Source organism: Coprinopsis cinerea (assembly GCF_000182895.1).
Source record: "Coprinopsis cinerea okayama7#130 chromosome 1 map unlocalized cont3.1, whole genome shotgun sequence".
Lineage (NCBI taxonomy): Eukaryota > Fungi > Basidiomycota > Agaricomycetes > Agaricales > Psathyrellaceae > Coprinopsis > Coprinopsis cinerea.
Window position 1 is genome coordinate 4,052,846 of NW_003307544.1, and position 17,606 is coordinate 4,070,451.

At 52.3% G+C, this 17,606-nt stretch overlaps 8 protein-coding genes across 8 annotated transcripts; 4 read left to right on the plus strand and 4 right to left on the minus strand.

Annotated features, from left to right (window-relative positions):
• Positions 1-39: 39 nt before the first annotated feature.
• Positions 40-1,258, minus strand: CC1G_08821 (60S ribosomal protein L1). The gene is made up of 5 exons (XM_001829614.2): positions 1,206-1,258; positions 875-1,147; positions 703-818; positions 487-651; positions 40-432 (listed from the first exon to the last, which is right to left on the minus strand). The coding sequence occupies exons 1-5, from the start codon at positions 1,208-1,210 to the stop codon at positions 335-337; spliced, it is 657 nt and encodes a 218-aa protein (XP_001829666.2). The 5' UTR covers positions 1,211-1,258; the 3' UTR covers positions 40-334.
• A 2,026-nt stretch (positions 1,259-3,284) lies between these two features.
• On the plus strand, positions 3,285-5,373 carry CC1G_08822 (hypothetical protein; the record flags this gene model as incomplete). Its single annotated transcript, XM_001829615.2, has 7 exons — positions 3,285-3,320; positions 3,500-3,582; positions 3,802-3,925; positions 4,046-4,052; positions 4,115-4,298; positions 4,436-4,569; positions 4,668-5,373. The coding sequence occupies 7 exons, from the start codon at positions 3,285-3,287 to the stop codon at positions 5,132-5,134; spliced, it is 1,035 nt and encodes a 344-aa protein (XP_001829667.2). The 3' UTR covers positions 5,135-5,373.
• Positions 5,374-5,845: 472 nt separating this feature from the next.
• On the minus strand, positions 5,846-8,499 carry CC1G_08823 (hypothetical protein; the record flags this gene model as incomplete). Its single annotated transcript, XM_001829616.2, has 12 exons — positions 5,846-5,964; positions 6,055-6,243; positions 6,317-6,517; positions 6,578-6,655; positions 6,730-6,804; positions 6,873-6,983; positions 7,037-7,090; positions 7,147-7,200; positions 7,260-7,632; positions 7,708-7,846; positions 7,923-8,104; positions 8,221-8,499. The coding sequence occupies 12 exons, from the start codon at positions 8,497-8,499 to the stop codon at positions 5,846-5,848; spliced, it is 1,854 nt and encodes a 617-aa protein (XP_001829668.2).
• Positions 8,500-9,380: 881 nt separating this feature from the next.
• CC1G_13804 (hypothetical protein) lies at positions 9,381-9,827 on the plus strand (the record flags this gene model as incomplete). The annotated part of the gene is made up of 1 exon (XM_002912227.1): positions 9,381-9,827. One exon carries the CDS (start codon positions 9,381-9,383, stop codon positions 9,825-9,827), a length of 447 nt encoding a protein of 148 aa, XP_002912273.1.
• A 375-nt stretch (positions 9,828-10,202) lies between these two features.
• Positions 10,203-11,578, minus strand: CC1G_11405 (hypothetical protein; the record flags this gene model as incomplete). Its single annotated transcript, XM_001829617.2, has 7 exons — positions 10,203-10,273; positions 10,327-10,422; positions 10,487-10,654; positions 10,747-10,875; positions 10,931-11,050; positions 11,113-11,183; positions 11,247-11,578. 7 exons carry the CDS (start codon positions 11,576-11,578, stop codon positions 10,203-10,205), a joined length of 987 nt encoding a protein of 328 aa, XP_001829669.2.
• Positions 11,579-11,847: 269 nt separating this feature from the next.
• CC1G_11406 (hypothetical protein) lies at positions 11,848-12,906 on the plus strand. The gene is made up of 6 exons (XM_001829618.2): positions 11,848-12,058; positions 12,113-12,230; positions 12,295-12,458; positions 12,508-12,631; positions 12,693-12,769; positions 12,823-12,906. Exons 1-5 carry the CDS (start codon positions 11,864-11,866, stop codon positions 12,758-12,760), a joined length of 669 nt encoding a protein of 222 aa, XP_001829670.2. The 5' UTR covers positions 11,848-11,863; the 3' UTR covers positions 12,761-12,769; positions 12,823-12,906.
• A 280-nt stretch (positions 12,907-13,186) lies between these two features.
• Positions 13,187-14,983, plus strand: CC1G_11407 (hypothetical protein; the record flags this gene model as incomplete). Its single annotated transcript, XM_001829619.1, has 1 exon — positions 13,187-14,983. The coding sequence occupies one exon, from the start codon at positions 13,187-13,189 to the stop codon at positions 14,981-14,983; it is 1,797 nt and encodes a 598-aa protein (XP_001829671.1).
• Positions 14,984-15,094: 111 nt separating this feature from the next.
• CC1G_11408 (hypothetical protein) lies at positions 15,095-16,179 on the minus strand (the record flags this gene model as incomplete). The annotated part of the gene is made up of 2 exons (XM_001829620.2): positions 15,095-15,306; positions 15,372-16,179. The coding sequence occupies 2 exons, from the start codon at positions 16,177-16,179 to the stop codon at positions 15,095-15,097; spliced, it is 1,020 nt and encodes a 339-aa protein (XP_001829672.2).
• Positions 16,180-17,606: the final 1,427 nt, after the last annotated feature.

The following is a 17,606-nucleotide window of genomic DNA, read 5'->3' on the forward strand; positions in this document are numbered from 1 at the left end:
ACCCAAAAATAGCAGCACTCAACGATTCACTCCAGCATCTGTGCGAGTCATCATCAGAATTACATTTTGTGTCATGGACTTCGTGAACTACATTGCAGCATGGAACGAAGAAGAACGGAATCGGCAGTAGGATAAGCACCAGGATAGAAACAGGAGACCGCATCAGCTCCCAATCAGTCCCCTCCTCATGGGACTGTTGGTCCAAGCGTGCGGGGCTTCATGTTATGCATTACGGCCCCCTGACACCACAGCACCATCCCATCACCGTCCACTCCTCCACCTCCACCATACGCCCAACAATAGCCGTCGTCGAAAATATCGAGATGTGATGCGATTAGTAGAGGCGGATGGGCTTGCCCATGGTGGACTTGATGTGGAGGGACTTGACGTTCTGCCAGTTCTTCTTGAGCAGGGAGACCAAGAAGTTGATGCCTGAAAAAGGGTTCAGTGTCGAGAAAAAGGATGGAAAGTGGGGTGGGGACGCACTAAGCATGACGTTGGTGAGGACCTGGTCGTCGTTCATGTTGACGTGGCCGACGGCAACACCCAAGCAGAGGACCTTCTTGAGCTGGAACTTGATGGTCGAGCGGACCTCGGCGACCTTGTTGGTAAGGTCCTCAGCGTGCGACACGGGGGTGGGGAACTTGCCAGCTGCGGGACTGTAAGCTGGGAGTTGAATCTGCAGATAAGATGGAAACGTACCCTTGGAGAGACCGGGACCAAGGAGACGAGGGATCTGACGGATGAGGGCTTCAGAAGCAAGGAAAGCATCGTACTTCTTGGCCAACTTCTTGACCAACTTCTTGTTCTTGTTGAGCCTAGCGAGGATATGTCAGAATCTCTCCCAATAATACAACAGAAAAAAAGGACGCACTTCTTCAAATCATCGACGGACATGTACTCGAGCTCAATCTGCTTGGCACGATCGATATCGTTGGCATCGGCGAGAATGCAGATGGACATGCGGGGACGGGGGATGTTAGGGAGCTGGACGGTTCCAGAGAAACGCTTGTCACGCTGGGGGTCGTAGTTCTTGAGACCAATCTGCAACTCGATGGTCTCGACAAAGTTTCGCTTCTTCTCGGCGGATTCAGCGAGAAGCTCTTTAATAGAGCCCCGCACGCTTGACACTGAGAGCTTGCTTCCACTGTAGGCGGTGGTGATCAGCACTTGAGGACATCGTGCACGACGGTGCGGGAGCGTACCTCATGCTTTTAGATGGCCTTGACGACGGCGGAGACGGTGAGGAGGATGTTTTTGATCGCTTACTCTGCGGTGCTGTGTTGTGTTGATTCCTGCCGCGATCGGTGGCTGGGTACTGTATAGTCCGGCATCTCGGCTTGATCCGACTGCCTCTGTGCTTTGTCCGCCGACTCTAGACCCAGCCTTTCAACTTGACTCCCATCGCACTCTATTCGACATCGGTATACCGATCTTGCCGGTCTGCCAGTCCTCGTGTAACAGCACACCTGTCTTGTTATCTTTACACAACTCGCACAATGCTGGGAAATCTGCGCAGGACTGGTGCAAAGGCTCTCCGCGTTGTCTGCTGTAACCTCGGATCGGAAGCCTCCTCGGGAAAAACGCTATTCTCATATGTTCTAATTCTATTCTTCAATCTGTCTTCAGCCTGTCCTGAATCTGTCTTGAACCTGTCCTGAATCTGTCTTGAATCTGCCCTGATCTACTCTACATCTGTCGAAGACTCATAATCTCTCTTGAATCCTCGTGGAAGACTCAGAACCACGATCCAGACCCTTCTGCCATAATTAACTCGTACCGACAAAGTTCCAATTCGAGGGTATCCTTTCCCAACCCAGGGTAAACCATCACATAAGCATCAAGGACGGGCGACGCACGCTTTTTTGATTTTTTTTGATGCTTCGAGCTTCGATGCTTAACACTTGTCAAAAAACTGTGTGGACCGGAGGTCCTCGCGTTCTTTTAGCTTTTCACTGTTTCCACTTGGTGCTTGTGGAACGGCTGGTGTAGTGCGCTCGGAGCGCGGCGTAAACATGTCCTTTTTGTTCCTGGAACACGGATCTCTCTTGAAAGCCTTCTCGTGATCCCGCAGTCCTTAATCCCCGCTCTACATGATCCTGTTTTTGTTCTTTCTGACTTGACAAGCCTTTTTTTGACTTGACAAGGCGGCGAGGCTTGCTTCGATGCCTCTTAATTGACGGATTTCTGATTCGGCTTCGAGGGATATTAGTCGTTCTAGATGAACGTGCCGTTCATCCTATTGGCTGGCTAAACTCTGCTCTTGTACAGTGTCCGCCTCGAGTCAACACGAACGGTTCTTGTTCTTCAAATGGAGACTTTATCCTGGCTTTCTCGCTCCAGGACCCTTCGATTTAGTACCAGTCAGCCACTATGCTCCACACGGACGAAGACTCTCACGACGGCCCACGACTCCACTATTCACCGACGAAGCCTTTGGTGATGAGAACGAGGTACAATAACATGGTACTTACGGCGTGGATATCAGAACAGTCAATCAGTCCCTTGTCTTGTTTCGACGTCGGGCCCTTGCTTCTCTGTCTATTTGACATCCACCATACACCTTCCGTCTACCCTGTCTAGCCTGTCCTTGTCCTGAACCTTGCCGGACGTGTCGAATCTGTCCAGGCCTGTCCAACTCACCTATTGTAATCTGTCCAACCCACCGAATCTGCCCAACTCAACAATTGTAATCCGTCCAACCCACCGAACCCATCCAACTTTACGGCGCGCCTGTCCAACTTTACGGCTTTGCCTTGTCTTGTCTTGCCTTGTTCGATTATCTGTCGAAGACACGCACGTCGATTCTTTGATCCCCTCATTTTCATTGTGCACAACTGCAAACGCCGCTGGATCAGCGTCCTTACCGGGAAATCTTTTCAGTTTACGGTGGGATTACCCATCATTTCCTCCCTGTTTACGGGGAGATTACCCAATCCACACCCTGTCTAGGGCCGTATTACCCAAGGGGGATTCCCATCGTCCCTCCGAAGCATCATCGTCCCTTCCCCTTCTCCATGCCGTACAGCATCTTACCTTCTCCGTGCCGTACATCACCCGCTCATCTTCCTTCCGAGGCATCTGCCCACCCCGAATTCATTTCAAATTCTGATTTTGATTATCTGAATCTGAACATCACGCGCAGACCCGGGGTCGGTGGTATATAAAGGCTTTGTTCGAGTCCAGGAGAACTTCAGCTTCGGCTATCCTATTCATTCCTTCTCCAACCAACTGGTGACCCCTCAGCGGTTTGTTACTGGACTAGACGGATTACAGAGTACACGATGCTTTCCAAGTCGTTCATCGCCCTCGCTGCACTCGTACGTCCCACCCTTACCCACCACGACTAGTGTTGCTAACTGAACGCGTCTTTTTCCTCCTTTTCGCTCGTCGCGTCATATTCCATGACTCGTATCCCGTTCTCGCCCACGTCTTCCTCTCGTCCCTGCCCTCTCTCGCATCACGTCGCGTCGTGTACGATCCGCGTACCCCACACCAGATCGCCTCCACCAGCGCCCTCCCGCGCAAACGCCAGGTCGATAATGGGCCCACCGAGGGCTGGGAGGACGTCGGTTGCTACACGTAAGTCACTTCCCATTCACCAGTCTTCTTTGGAGTCGAATAGCTGCTGACTATGCGTCCTGCGATCTTATTGTTAATTGCGCCACTATGACTTTTGGTTTTATTTGCTTCTCTTCGACGACGACGACGGCTACTGCGATTATGGCTACGATGCGTCCATGCACATCACCCCCATACACCCATCGCACCCCTCCGCCCCGTTTGTGACCAATAAAACAGCGACTCAGCAGTCCCCCGCACCCTCATCGACGCGTCCTTCGCGGACGCAGAGATGACACCCGCGTTGTGTACCGCTTTTTGTGAGGCGGGCGGGTACGGGTTTGCGGGTGTCGAGTATGGTTTGGTGCGTCCCTTTCCCACCCCTACTTGCTCCTTTGCTTACTCGTTCCTTCTCACTTACGCTTGCGTTCAACCCCTTCCTCCCTGACCTCGACTCTCACTCGACTTGGCTTATCGCAAATAGGAATGCTGTACGTCCTCTCCTCCCCCATTGACTCAGAGAATCCAACAACTAACCTCCCTTATTATGCAGACTGCGGCTACGTAATCCAACCCACGGGCGCACTCACCACCGCCGCCGAATGCAGCGTCCCCTGCGGTGGCGACCCGACGCTTACCTGCGGCGCCGGGAACAGGATGTACATCTACACCAACGGGCAGGCGCCGCCTAGTGCGCCTGCTACGGTGGGTGAGTGGGAGTACCAGGGGTGCTATACGTGAGTGTGTTCTCCTCTTTTCTTTCGTGGTGATTTCATTTCGGCTGTGTTTTCATCCTACTCGTGTTTTCATCCTACTCGTGTTTTCATCCTACTCGTATATCCAAACTCGAACGAATGCTGACGTGCATATATAGGGACTTTGAAAACCAAACCCGCACTCTCCTCCGCGTGATCGAGTTGTCAGGTCCGGCGACGATCGAGACGTGTACCGCGGGATGTAAATCCGAGGGACATCGGTTCGCCGGGTTGGAATATGGTGGTGAATGCTGTACGTCTTTTCTGCCCTCTCCTCCCTACCCGACCCCTCGCCACCCAAAGTCACTAACACTTTTACCTTCGAACTCACTAACACCTTCATTAACACAGGGTGCGGCGACGAACTCCTCTCAGGCGGTCCCACCGCCGAATCCGAGTGCGCCATGACCTGCGCCGGTGACCGCACCCAGATCTGCGGTGGGCCGTTCAGGTTGACGCTCTATCTCGATACGGAGGCGCCTGTGCCGGAGCCGGAGGAACCTGAGGAGCCTACGCCTGAGGAACCAGAGCCTGAGGAACCTACCCCAGAGGAACCAGAGCCTGAGGAGCCTACCCCAGAGGAGCCTGAAGAACCAGAGCCGACTCCTGAAGAACCAGAAGAGCCGACCCCGGAGGAGCCCGAGGAACCTGAAGAGCCCGCTCCTGAGGAACCCGAGCCGACCCCAGAGGAACCCGAGGAACCCGCCCCAGAGGAGCCAGAGGAGCCCGCCCCAGAGGACCCGGAGCCCGTCCCTGAGGAACCCGAGGAGCCAGTTCCCGAGGACCCTTTCCCTGAGGAGCCACTCCCCACCGCTTAAACGAACTCATCCATCGCTCGAGATGTTTTGAGCTATTTTCCTTGCTGGGTTAGGGATTCTTTGCCTCTTTCACTCGCTCCTCCCTTTCTCCTCTTTTCGATTTCTGATAATGCGTGATCCCTAAGGCCTGGTTGAAGGTACAGTCTGCTATATATTGGTTTCGATTATTGGTGTAATTTTTGGATTTTAATCTGTTGTAGATTGTGAATGTTGGAATGGTGATTGATTGATATTCCCTCTACGATGACCCTATAAGATCGATAGCAGGAAACTGGGGTTGGTATTTGACAGGAGGAAAAGGCGAAAACAGGCAAAGCACGAGGAGGAAAACGTTGTCCGCGAAAGCGTTGTCCTTGAAAACACAGCAAAAGTCCCCAGAAATTCCAGAAAAGAAAAAAGAAGAAAAGAAAAGGAATCGTCAAAGTCTGTATGTATCCTTGGGCCCCACGCCTCGATGGTACTACAGTATCCGCAGGAGATCCAGAAAAGAACAAAGAAGGCAAGAAAAGAATCGTGAAAGTCAGTGTCCATCCATGTCCGTCGGTATCAACTACATCCAAATCCATTCCCATCGAAAATGTTGTCCTCGAAATCAACTCCCTTTTCAACCCCCATAACTCAACGTACCAAGGGTCGGAAAACTGGAATAAACACTCGGAAAACTCAGTGATGGTGGCTGTCTGAGGAATGCGTATACGAAGCGCTCAGCGCTCAGCGATACTCCCTCGATCCTCGTCGTCCATACCCCACCTCAGCTGGCTGAGCCCAAGTCTGGCTATGACGAGGGCGCTCGCTGTATTGGGATCGTATTTCTTCATCGAAGTCTGTTTCTAAAGGCGGCCATAGATGTTAGCATTATCCTTTCAATAATCGGATGTAAAGCCACGAGGAGATACATATGGAATTTGCAAAGAACGCACCTTCGGGGCTCTCGTAGATGTCATTGCTGGACTTCCTTCGCGTCACCACTCGGCGCTTCGGCTTCTGTCTCTGCGAGGTGACGCTGCGACTACTGCCACCCGCTGAGCGGCCTTGACTTGTCGCACTAGTGTACCCGTTCTGCTGTCGGACTTGTAGTTGCCTGGAGGAGGCGTAGACCTCAGCAGATTCTACCAAAGCGTGTATACGTGAGTTCAATGGAGCTCCGCTAAGGGGAACACCGTGATGGTGGTGACGGCTTACCGTGATCATCGTCGTATGTACCTCGAGCATCCCGTCTAGCGGAGCGCTGCGCAGTGGACCTAGTATCGGAGTATTCCCTCTCTGACTCATGTGTCTTTTCAAGCACTGAGTGCCTTCCAGAGCGTGGCCTTGTAGAGGGGCTTGCCGAGGGGCGATTGTGCGAGCCACGGTGGCGCCTTGGGTCCTCATGTCCATCTTCGTCTGCATAATCCAAAAGAAATATCAGCTCTGCACTGAAGGGTAGGTACGGGAAGCGCAGACCTTCCGAGCCAGTGCTGTCCGAGTCAGAGTCATCACCGCGCCGAGCATGTCTGGGGTATAGAAGCTCTTCGTCGATACCTAAGTTGTGAATCAAAACCATGTCCGTTTAGAGTTGCTGTTGGAGGTCATGGTTTCCTAGTAGACAGGCTTACGTTCAGGAATATCGTCACTTGACCTCCTTCTGTAGCTACGTCGACTGTCATGGCTGAAGAAGCCTCGTGGTGGATCTGCCGTAGAGAAAGATTGATTTTGGGTTAGCTTTAGAGACTGATGTGAGACAAAGAGGATTTCCTACCGTCGTAACGGATCGCCGACGATCGACGGTTCTGCTCCCTTGGAGAGCGTTCTGGGTAGTTATTACTGTGGCTGCGATTGGAGTGGTCGTCGTTCACGTTTCCATTAGGTGCTGCACACAGTATTAATACCAACCGACCACTTAGAGGGAAAGGACCTACGTACCAAAGATATTACTGTTGTGGCGGGACTTGTTGTGTCCAAAGTTCGAGCCCGAGTCTGAATGGACAGTTCAAAAATCTGTGCTGTTGCATTTTTGGAGAATGTGAACGTACAGTCATAGCTCTTCTTGGTTACACGAGCTTTGTCTCCATAGGATGACCGGTCCACTGGTTAACCATAATACCGTCAGCTCCATTCAGTGAGGAAGGCAGGGTGGAACACGTACCATGCACCCTATCATTTCTAACCCTGGAATTATTGAACGAGTCCACCGTGTAAGTGCTGTTGACGTTCCCCGAGTTTCTAATGTCGTTATTGTTCCCATTCCCAATAGAATTGTTTACCACCTGGTCCACCCATGAGCGACGCCGATCCTGTGAAGGAACAGGTCTGGGAGGCGGCCGCCTCGCCCTCTCTTTCTCTGCCTCTGCTGCGGCTTCTGCGGCTTTAGCAGCCGCTTCAGCCTCCGCGCGTGCCCTGATTCGCGCTTCTCGATCTTCCTCCGCGTACCGATCTGCTTGTGTGCGAGCTTTGTCGTCGTCGATCCGGATCATACGCTTCCTGCCAACCATGGTGTAAATGTCCATAGTCATTAGCATCTGATTCAATAGAAGTAGGGTCATTACGACGGATCAGAGTTTGAGGTTGTATCAATGAGAGAAAGGGCAGCGTACGTGGAAGTCGGTGACGGCGTCCGAGATCTTGGCTTGGTGTCGCGCAATGGTAATCTTATCCGCCCTGGCGAGGATGAAGCGCCAGATGAAACGACGCCCAAGGATTTCTCTAAGTGTCTTCTCGGTCTTCTCCAACGCTCTATGATGTTAAATGCCAATACGACCATTAGTGCATTCAATTATGGAACGAGCAAGGTGACTCTTATGCGCAGAACGCCTGGACTTTATGCTGCAGCTCTTCAGGGATAGCGATGCTGTCAGGGATTTCGCTTCCATTTTCCGCGGCTTCCTCCCTGAGGCGCTGTTCCTGACGCCTCATGTTGTGGATGATGATCAGCGTCAGGTGCATGCACCGCTGAGCGAGGCCGTTGAACAAGGTCTTGTTGTCGTCCATCATCTAAGCAATAGGTCAGCCACATATCGTACGGATGACAAGAGGTTAAGTAAGGGGAAAAAGAGGGTGGGATAAGGATGGATGGATGGAAAGATGGGAGAATTCGGATGGACACGCACAGCAATTGTCTCGACTATCCACAGGCTACATCCAGCAGCCTGTCGTAGCCCAGGAACGGCCACCCCAGCTCCGCTCGCTGCTTCCTTGAACACGGTGAGCGCAGAGATGGTAGTGTTGAGTGCGAGTCCAGTCTTGGTGTGGAGTTTCTTGGCCGCGATGAGAGTCTTGCATTCCTGGCCAGCCTTGCAGGGATCACAATCCCCACAACACGTGAAAGGATCTTGGCCAGACGTAGTGGATATCTGACGAGGTGAGTACTGTGCGTCGTTGCTGGGCATCTAAAGAACAATAAAGCGAGTGAGAACGGTGGAGACTAGACAGTTCGAGTGGATCGATGAGGGGAATTCAATCAAGGGAGTGCAGTATTTAACCCTTCTCGTGAAAATCATGATGGTTAAGGTTGTGTTGTTCAGTGTCTATTTCAGGACCATGGGGCGATATGGTAAGTGGGAAAGACAGGTTATCTATGTGGCCAATGTATGTACTGGTAAGGTTTCACTCGATCTTGCCTGGCCCCCACACCTGACAAGCATGGGTGCAGTGACGATGATTGGCGCCGGCCTGTTGCACGAGCCAAGAACATGGGTCCACCTATAACTTTAAAGACCACGTTACATATGGACTAAATGAGGCCACGACGTGTCTGGAAAATGATACCGGGAGCACAGCCAAAGTACCAACGACAAAGGCGTCGAAAAGGGAAAGGCACAGTCTTCGGACCGAAATAATAAGCTGTGGTATTCTCGAACTGTTGGCAGTGTACTAAAGCGTCAACGCGGTGAGTACACTCAGCGAGTCGAACGGCGCTTCAAAGCAGTGTTTATCCTGAATCAAGAACGCTCTTGGGGCATTGGGGGAGTTGACGACCAGGGTGGAGATTCCACAGAAGGATCATCGGAACCCCCCAGTTGTGAACTGAGCTTGTCCACCGATCGAGAAAAAAGGGATAGGGCGTGGGAAAGAATTCCGATCCCTCCTGTGGGCCGAAGGGCGTAGCATGCCTATGGCTAAACAAAAAAGGTGTATGAAGCAGCAAGGGAGGAAACTGGGAGAAGTATGACAAAAGCGGTGCAACTACTAGTAGGAGACAAGGACTTAATCGGTCTTGTGCCAAAACTAGCGTTCGAGGTTATTAAAATATTTGACGAAGTCCCGATGTATGTACCGCAAAGAGAACAATAGCGAGCATATCAACTACGAGCGCCCAAAAAAACCGCGCAGGTTTCCTAGGATGGACAACCGACTGTCAACGCCTGTTGGCAGGACGGGCAGTCGCCTTAAGAACCCCGTGGGACCTGGGGCGGTGGGGGGGGGGGGGGGGGGGGCAAATCCCTGGGGGTTCGACAGCCAGGATCTGGCACCATCGAACCTGAACCTTACCTTACCTTACCTTACCTTGTATAATCCGATGTCTATCTGCCTGAGGAAGGGGAGCGATCAGAGCAAGAGCTGCGGGAGAGCGATGAAGAAAGAACATTCCTTCACAGCTTTGGACAGCCTTCTACGCACAAGAGCTGCCTGCAGGTGGCGAAGGCAATGTCACTCTTCTTTCTGTACCCTAGATTCGAAGGTCGGCAATGTACCGGAATATGTAGGTGAGAAGTAACATGGGTTTCCGCCGTGTTGCCCATTCACAAAAACAGGAAGACGGACAATAAGTAACCCTGCGCGATCTGGACTGCCTCGCGATCATTAGAACATCCACTGGTGGAGAAGGGCAGGGTGAAGGGGATGTGGGATTGGCTGTGCGCAACGTGTCAATCAACCACCTTTCGACTACGTCTGGTCGACCTTGAAACATAGGCTGTGTTGTGATAGTGGACATCCTCACGGGTTGCGACACGATTTGGGCGTCAATCGAAGGCCGTGCTGTCAGCACCTGACTATATTCGTCAAAATATGGGGTCTCTAACACTACAAATGGGATTTGTGGCCCACGTGTCCACGCCAGAAATCCACTTACAATCTATCCAGATCGCTCTTACTGCCTGTCTGCAGCTAAACGCTTCCTCTCCTTCTCTTCTCTGACGAAATGTTGTCGCTTCTCCAAATCTGACAAATGATTTTGTTAGGCTAGCCGGGCAACCCCGTTTATCTAGACGTACCGAAAGCCCACATCGCAGCGCCAACTCGATTCGAAATCGTGAACACGAGACCAATGATGGGGAGACCTTCGAGGAGGGCAGCGGTAAATCCGAACGCTAAAGACGGAGCGTGAACGTGGTTAGACTGAATTCTCAACTACGAAGAACACCGATGACGTACCACGATAATCCCATTTTCTCTCCTCCATGAATACCGCAATTTCGTAGTCGGTCATCTTCTTCGCCTTAAAGTAACGTCGATGGAGATATTCTGCTGTTCCAAGGGCTCTGAACCAAGCTGAAACCAGAGGTCCGAGGAGGGGATAAAGGCTGGCGGGGATGAGGAGGACTGTTGCGGACACGGAAGAACGGGGTGAACGTAGTGAGAGAGGGCGCTATGGGTGAGCGAAAGGTCGAATGGGAAGCAGAGAACGTACGTACTTCGTTTGAGGATATTCAACCCAATCTTTCCCCCAACTTTCTTGCTCAATCTCTCCATGAAGCTTCCACCGACATCGACGACTGGAGGGTTGTCCCATTCCTCCACATAAGGTTGCCAGAAGTCGTCGCCTGATGCGAGATAGTCAGAGACAGGCTCGGGACGGCCAAACGAAAGACACGGCACCTTTGTTTCGAGATGCAATCGTGTAGTCCCAAGCCCTGTCCCTAGCAATACGCATATTCTTGGAAATGAAGAACGAGAGGATCCATGTGAGTTGGTCGGCGGCGTAGAGGAGTGCCGCGTCTACACCCAGTTAGATTAAGTATCCAGGACGGTCGACCCAGCGGGGCGAGGGGATAACGCACAGGTGTGCAGGCTAAACGGCACCTTCCAGCCAAATACCGTGTCGTTCGAGAGGCCTGTGATCCTCGGAGAGCTGGGATGTATCAAGACCTCCAATCAGCACCTGAGCGTGTGGATAGGGTACTGAAAGACGTACTTGCTCAAAAACACCTCGATGAACTTCTTTTGAATACCCCATGTCAGGAACACCCAAACCAACCCGACAATCAATCCCCTCCTAGTTCCATTCCTACACTTCTCCCATGCGGGCTTCCAGAGCGACTTGTCGGTAAAGAGTCTGTAAACGCCCACGAGGGCATAGGATGGCGGGAATTCCATCCGAAGGTGAGCACGGTGGAGAGTTGGCGGTAGGGATGCCAGTGGGTCTTCGGATGGAGAGAATGGCGTGACATTTCCGGTTTTCGAGCTTGAAGACGCTACTAATCGTTGCTGGAGCTCGAACGGGTCCGCTGTTGCTGAGGTCGCCATAATTTCGACCGCTCAAAGAACACAAGACGGGGAGGGCAACGACGACGACCGTCAGTCTCCGGAACGTGTTATCGCGCCCGTGCGAACGGAAATATTGATGGCCCGAAACATAAGGCACGCCAAGTCTTCCGTCATCGTTCCCGGTTTGGATTTGCCCTTCTGGGAGTTGGAATCCCACCGTCACCACTGTTTCAATGGGCGATGGGAGCCCTAGCTTTCTCTCCTTCTACCACCACACCACCTGCGCCCCGTATATAACAACTCGGAATCTCGGATAGCGACAGCATGGCGGAATCTTCGACACCTACAGAGAGCCAAAACCAGGCGCAATTCGATGCGAAATCACTGCCTACCGATTCTGCGATCTCCTCAGCCGCGTCGCTTTCGATATTCGACAAGGAGGGAAACAAAGTTAATTTTGGAAGTCTGTTCGAGAAGAAGGCGGCTGTGGTTATCTTCATTCGGCATTTCTTCTGCGGGGTGGGTCTTCATTATCGCCCATAGTTCGTGTTCGCATTGCGACCCCGAGCCCAGTCCTGCCAGATGTACGTCGAACACGTCGCCAAAGTCCCCGCTTCGAACTTAGAACAAGCGGGGGTCCAAATCGTCGTCGTTGGATGTGGGGACTGGAAAGCTATTCCCATGTATCACGGTTGGTTGCTCCTCTCCTCGACTACTGTACAAGCCTCGGTTAACCGGCGCTGTTTTGCCTACAGAAACGACAGGCTTTACTGGACCTATTTACGCCGACCCCAATCGCGACTTGTACTTCGCCCTTGGCATGACCCTCCAGAACCTCGAGATGACCCCCAAGGGTCAGCCGCGCCCTTCCTATCTGGCCAACGTGCCAGTCGTTCAAAATGTTCTGCAGAGTACTTGGGTTCGTATCCTCTCTTGGTCTCGTGCTCTATCTGACCTTTCGTCGACAGAGGGCATTAAAGCATGTTGGACTCGTTGGCAAGCAAGGAAATATATCTCAACTCGGAGGGGAGTTCGTGTTCGGGCCTGGACAGAAATGCGATTTTGCGAGTAGGATGCGGCACACCGAGGACCGTGGGTTGAATTCCTCTCCTTCCTTTGACACAGACTGATATTTTGTCATCATCCGTGCTAGATGTCTCCGTCGTGGAGTTGATGAAGCACGCTGGTGTCGAGTACACGGAGAATTCGCAGTCGACGTAGCCTTCCCATGTGAGTAGTTGACTTGCCATCGCGCATGCCATTCCAATCTGATAATAAAACAGTGAATAGTTTAAAATTTGGCAACTGTAATGACTCCGGGCGCTGAAACCCTTCGGCCAGCACCCTCTATAGGCCTCTTACAATGGAAAAAAAAAAAAAAAAAAAAAAAAAAAAAAAAAAAAAAAAAAAAATGTTCCACAGTTTGAAGGCTTCATCTTGCGAGCTGAGACCGAGGACTCGTCATACCGCGAACATAGGGGCTGTGCCTTCCCAGAATGTCTCTATCCCCATTCCCTGAATCCGGGGAAATAGCTGGAAATAGACATTCGGAAGTTTTGGCGGCCGCGGAAAACCTTGGCGGTTACGCGATTTTCTGCAAATCTCCGTCGGATTCCATCTCGTTATCCTTCTTCTCGCGTCTTCATTATGATACCTCCTCCGACTCGACTACACGCGCAGCGTCTAAATCCACTCGCCCAGCCGACTGCTCCGACGTATCGACCCCTTCCCACTCCTCAGACTCCCTCGGCGATTCCAGCAACGCGCCCCGTAATCGCGCCGTCGTCGAGCGATACACCAACGCGTACGGCACCGTCATTACCAGCTGCCGCGACTTTGACATCCCGTCTACCGAATGTGGACCGCTCGAGCGTCACGCTCAGACCGGCACAGGCAGCGCCAGTGCAGCAGTCAGTCCCGACGCCCGTCCAACCTGCCCAGCCCAACCAACCCGTGCAACCCGTCCACCCCTTGCAACCCGCCCAACCCATGCAACCCGCCCACCCCATCATGCAACCCGCCCAACCCATGCGACCTATGCAACCCGTCCAATCCGTCCAACCACCGACACCGTCCACTCCCATCGACATAAAACGCGCAGAAGTACAATGTTCGTACAATGCATTAGCGCAAGCCAGTCAGGAAGTCCAAAACGGCTGGAAAGCGTATATCGCGGTTTTTCAGCAGGCAAACCAAGGCATGGAGGCACTATTAGGGAGCGGGACTGGGTTCAAGTCCAAGACCCAAGCCCTCTTTTTGCGACAACAAGATTTTTTCGCACGGGAACGGGAACTCTTCGTGTTGCAGCGTGAGGAGCATCAGAAGAGGATGAAGGAGCTCGAGGAAAAGATAAGTAGGGAATATGAGGAGAGGGACAAGAAGATCAAGGAGGAGGCGGAGAAAAAGGAGAAGGAGCAGAAGGAGCGACAGGAGCGGTTGCAAAAGAGGTACTTGGAGGAGGATCGGAGGCTGGACAACGAAGAGGAGCAGTTTGAAAGGAACTTGGAGGCTAAAAGAACCGAAAGGAGGAGGCGGATGGACAAGAGAATGAAGGAAGAGGAGGAGAAGTGGGCGAAGGATGAGGAGCGACGTTGGAGGGAATGGAAGGAGAAGCGGGAGGCGTTGGAGAAGGAGGAGATGAAAAAGTGGGAAGCGGGCTGGGATAAGTGGCAGCAGAAGAAAGCGGACAGAGCGGCGATGAAGCACGAGTACTACCAGCACAAGTCGACAGGGGAGAAGAGGAAGAGGTCGGCCGAGTCGGATTCTGAAGGGGGTTCTCGTACGCATACGGGGGTCGCTCAGGCTCGTAAGAACGGTAGTGGTGACGACAACGGTCGTGGTGGATCATCGGCCAGCTCGCTTTCTCGTAAGCCGATTAAACGAGGCTCGAGCGACGCTCCAACGACCGGTACCAACCATCGCCCTCCAGCTTCAGCCTCCACCTCGACCTCGAACGACCACCCGAAACGCAAGCCCCTGGAGAAAAACTTCAAACCATCGAAATGGCCATGCGGGGCTTGCCTTCGCGAAGGGGTAGTCTGCCGGCGGGAGAAAGAGCCCACAGTCGACGATCGTGGGGTTGTGCTTAAAAAAGGTGGCGCCCCTGTAAAGAAAATGCCTCCCAATACGCGATGTTGGATGTGTATTCATGACAATCCTCAAGGTGGTTGTGGGGTGGCCGATACCAGTGCTTCACGAGAGCCGAAGGCGAGTTTGGACGAAGGAGAGGATGAAGGCGAGGATGGAGGGCTCGAGTACACGGATGATGGTGAAGGAGGGGAATCTGAATCGTCTGGTTCCGCCGCCGGGGAGGAGTCAGGTTCGGAAGAGATGAGCAATCATGGTGTCGATGAAAACCGAAGGGTCAGAGATCTGGAGAGGGCGGTATTTGGAGATACTGACTATGAAGATGAAAAACCTCTGCCTAGGAAAAGGCGGACATAGCCCAGTCGTGAAGTAGACTACTACTGACTTGCGAGTGCGAAATGACCCGGTATATTGAACAGTACTAATGTAACTAGTCGAAGACGGTCATTGGTAGAGTCACGCCATGTCTCATATTCCAAACGATATCGAATACATAAACAAGAAAGTACTTGCTATGATTATCCAGGCGTAACGGTCATCTGAGGGTGAAATGGTAGGAACAGGGGAATTTAACAGCTCATCCACTTGGTACCGTCCTGGCATCTCATCGTCCTCTACTATATCGTCCTCTACTATACAGTCTTCTGATGTGAAGTCGTACTCTTCGAGTTCGACTTTCCCTACTGAATTGCACAGAATTCGTATCAGAATGGACAACCGGGCGGGATGTTAATAGCATGCTCACCGACATGGACGATGCGTGAGTTGTTGTTGAATGACCCTTGGATGGAGGTTGTCGTCGTGTTCATCGAGTTCACAATCGAGATATGCTGGGTGATTGAAGGCTGTAGCTGGAATAGCTCACAGAATTTTTGATGTTCTTCCGAAACGTAACTGTAGCTCTCGTTTCCTGGGGCGGAACCCGAACCTTCCGGATGGTCTTGCAGCGATATAGTCGAAGAACTTGGATTTGCCGAAGTCGAGTTGATTCCCCCGTCAGTATCCAATTCAAAGAAATGGTCAAAGGCTTTCTCGTCAGGGACAAAGCAAAGTACCCCGTCGACCTGGACCGTTTGGCGATCTGCAGTTGCTTGTACGCGGCAATCATCGTTGGACCCGGACCCAGAAGACGGGATCCCTTCCAAGCCGCTGATCGGTGTTGCGTCTGGAACTTTCTCTCTGCGTTCCACCTCGCCTTTGATCTCCTCAGAGTCGGAATTTGGGTATACAATCGTCTCGACGACCTGTATAACAGGTGGAACAGGGCGTGGCGCTGGAGGAGGCAGGCTTGGGATTGATGGTGGCGAGCCCTCGACGGACCGTGACAGGCGAGTTGCGCTTTCGCCATCGCCGTGCGAGGGGTTGGGAGAGCTTCTTTGGGAAGACAAGGATACCGCTCTCCCTCTTTGCGCGTCCTGGGTGCTACCAACATCCCCTACACTACGCACGCTGTCCAGACTGGGAGGATCTGCGTCGACCTCGTTTTCTTGTACTTCAGATTGAGAGCCTGTTCGCTGTCTTGAACTTGAAGAGGGCTGTGTCGAGTTGACCATGAGCCGATCCTGATGAATGATCAAGAACTCGAGAATTTGTTGGTTAATTCGATGCTCCGTTTCGTCAATTGCTAGTGGCTGATTCGTTCTGTGCGATAGAAGCACATGCGCGAAGACAGCGGCTAGATCTGCAAGGCAAACGAAAATAAGATGCAACAGAGAATTTGCAATCATCGAACACTCACTGGCACAAGACATCAAATTCTTATCACTGTGTCGGGCGATTACAGATAGAAGGTCGAGGACGTAGAGCAGTTGTTGAATTTCGGTAAAGTCTCGTAGGACTATTCGTCCTATTTCGTCTTCCTTATTGTTCGTCCATCCTTGTATCTTCGGGAGGACTTATATCGTCTTCATATCGTCTAGAATTCGGGTAATTCTTAGGCTACAACCTCGGGTATTCATAGGTGACTTGAATTGTATTTAAGCTGGGTATTTACATCGGAATACATCATCGTTCTACTCGATAACTCGTCTACTTTCTCAACAGGTTATGAGCCCCGCATAGCTCTGACCTACGGAACGATTACTGTCAACAAAACTCTGCTTTACTCTTAACTCTCGAACTTTTCTCTCTTTTCTTTTCGTGATATCGATATCAACGCCGCCACCATGTCTGATCAACATTCTGGCACTGCTACCTATCGTCTCGAGCCTCTGAACGCGACGAACTGGATGCCTTGGAAGCGCCGCATGCTAGCTGTGCTTCGGGAGCACGACTTGGACAAGTATGTCACCGGCTCCGCCAAAACCAAGCCTACCCTCACTCCGGAGGGTGTCTCACCTGCTGTTACCGCCGCCGACATCGAGAAATGGACGACTGGCGAAGCAAAAGCACGAACTCGTCTCGAGCTCGCTATTGGCGATAGCGAGATGGTCCACATCCTCGGAGCTGAGACTGCTGGGGACATCTGGGACCGTTTGTCACAGATCAAGGAGACGAAAGGCCGACTCGGAGTTCTAGCGACTCGGCGAGCACTGTATCGAGCCCAAGCTGTCGATGGCTTCGACATGGTCGAGCACATTTCGAAGCTTCGAGGCTACCAATCGGAACTGGCCCTCATGGAGAACATCGTCTCGGATGAAGACTTCGCCATGATCATCATCACCTCACTGCCCGAAAGCTGGGACGGATTTACGACCTCATACCTTGGATCCCAGAGCAATGCAGCGACTCTGAGCGCTGCCAGCATTATCCCACTCCTCATAGACGAAGATCGACGACGTCGCACTCGTGATGGCGGATCCTCGAACGCATTGCAGGCTAGATTTGGTGGGAAGGAGTCGGGAGGATCAGGAGGGAGGGGTGGTGGATCAAAGGCGACGAAGGAGTGTTTTAACTGCAAGAAGAAGGGGCATTTTAAGAAGGACTGCTGGGCGAAGGGTGGTGGAATGGAGGGGAAGGGACCACAGGGTAGAGGGAGGAA

Bases quoted from the DNA above. Each gene is read 5' to 3' on its own strand.
- CC1G_08821 (XM_001829614.2), bottom strand. The intron at 819-874 runs GTGCGTCCTTTT...TATCCTCGCTAG, and splicing joins TCCGTCGATGATTTGAAGAA to GCTCAACAAGAACAAGAAGT. The intron at 433-486 runs GTGCGTCCCCAC...ACCCTTTTTCAG, and splicing joins CCTCACCAACGTCATGCTTA to GCATCAACTTCTTGGTCTCC.
- CC1G_11406 (XM_001829618.2), top strand. From the start codon at position 11,864: ATGGCGGAATCTTCGACACCTACAGAGAGCCAAAACCAGGCGCAATTC. The intron at 12,059-12,112 runs GTGGGTCTTCAT...CCCCGAGCCCAG, and splicing joins TTCGGCATTTCTTCTGCGGG to TCCTGCCAGATGTACGTCGA. The intron at 12,231-12,294 runs GTTGGTTGCTCC...TTTTGCCTACAG, and splicing joins AGCTATTCCCATGTATCACG to AAACGACAGGCTTTACTGGA.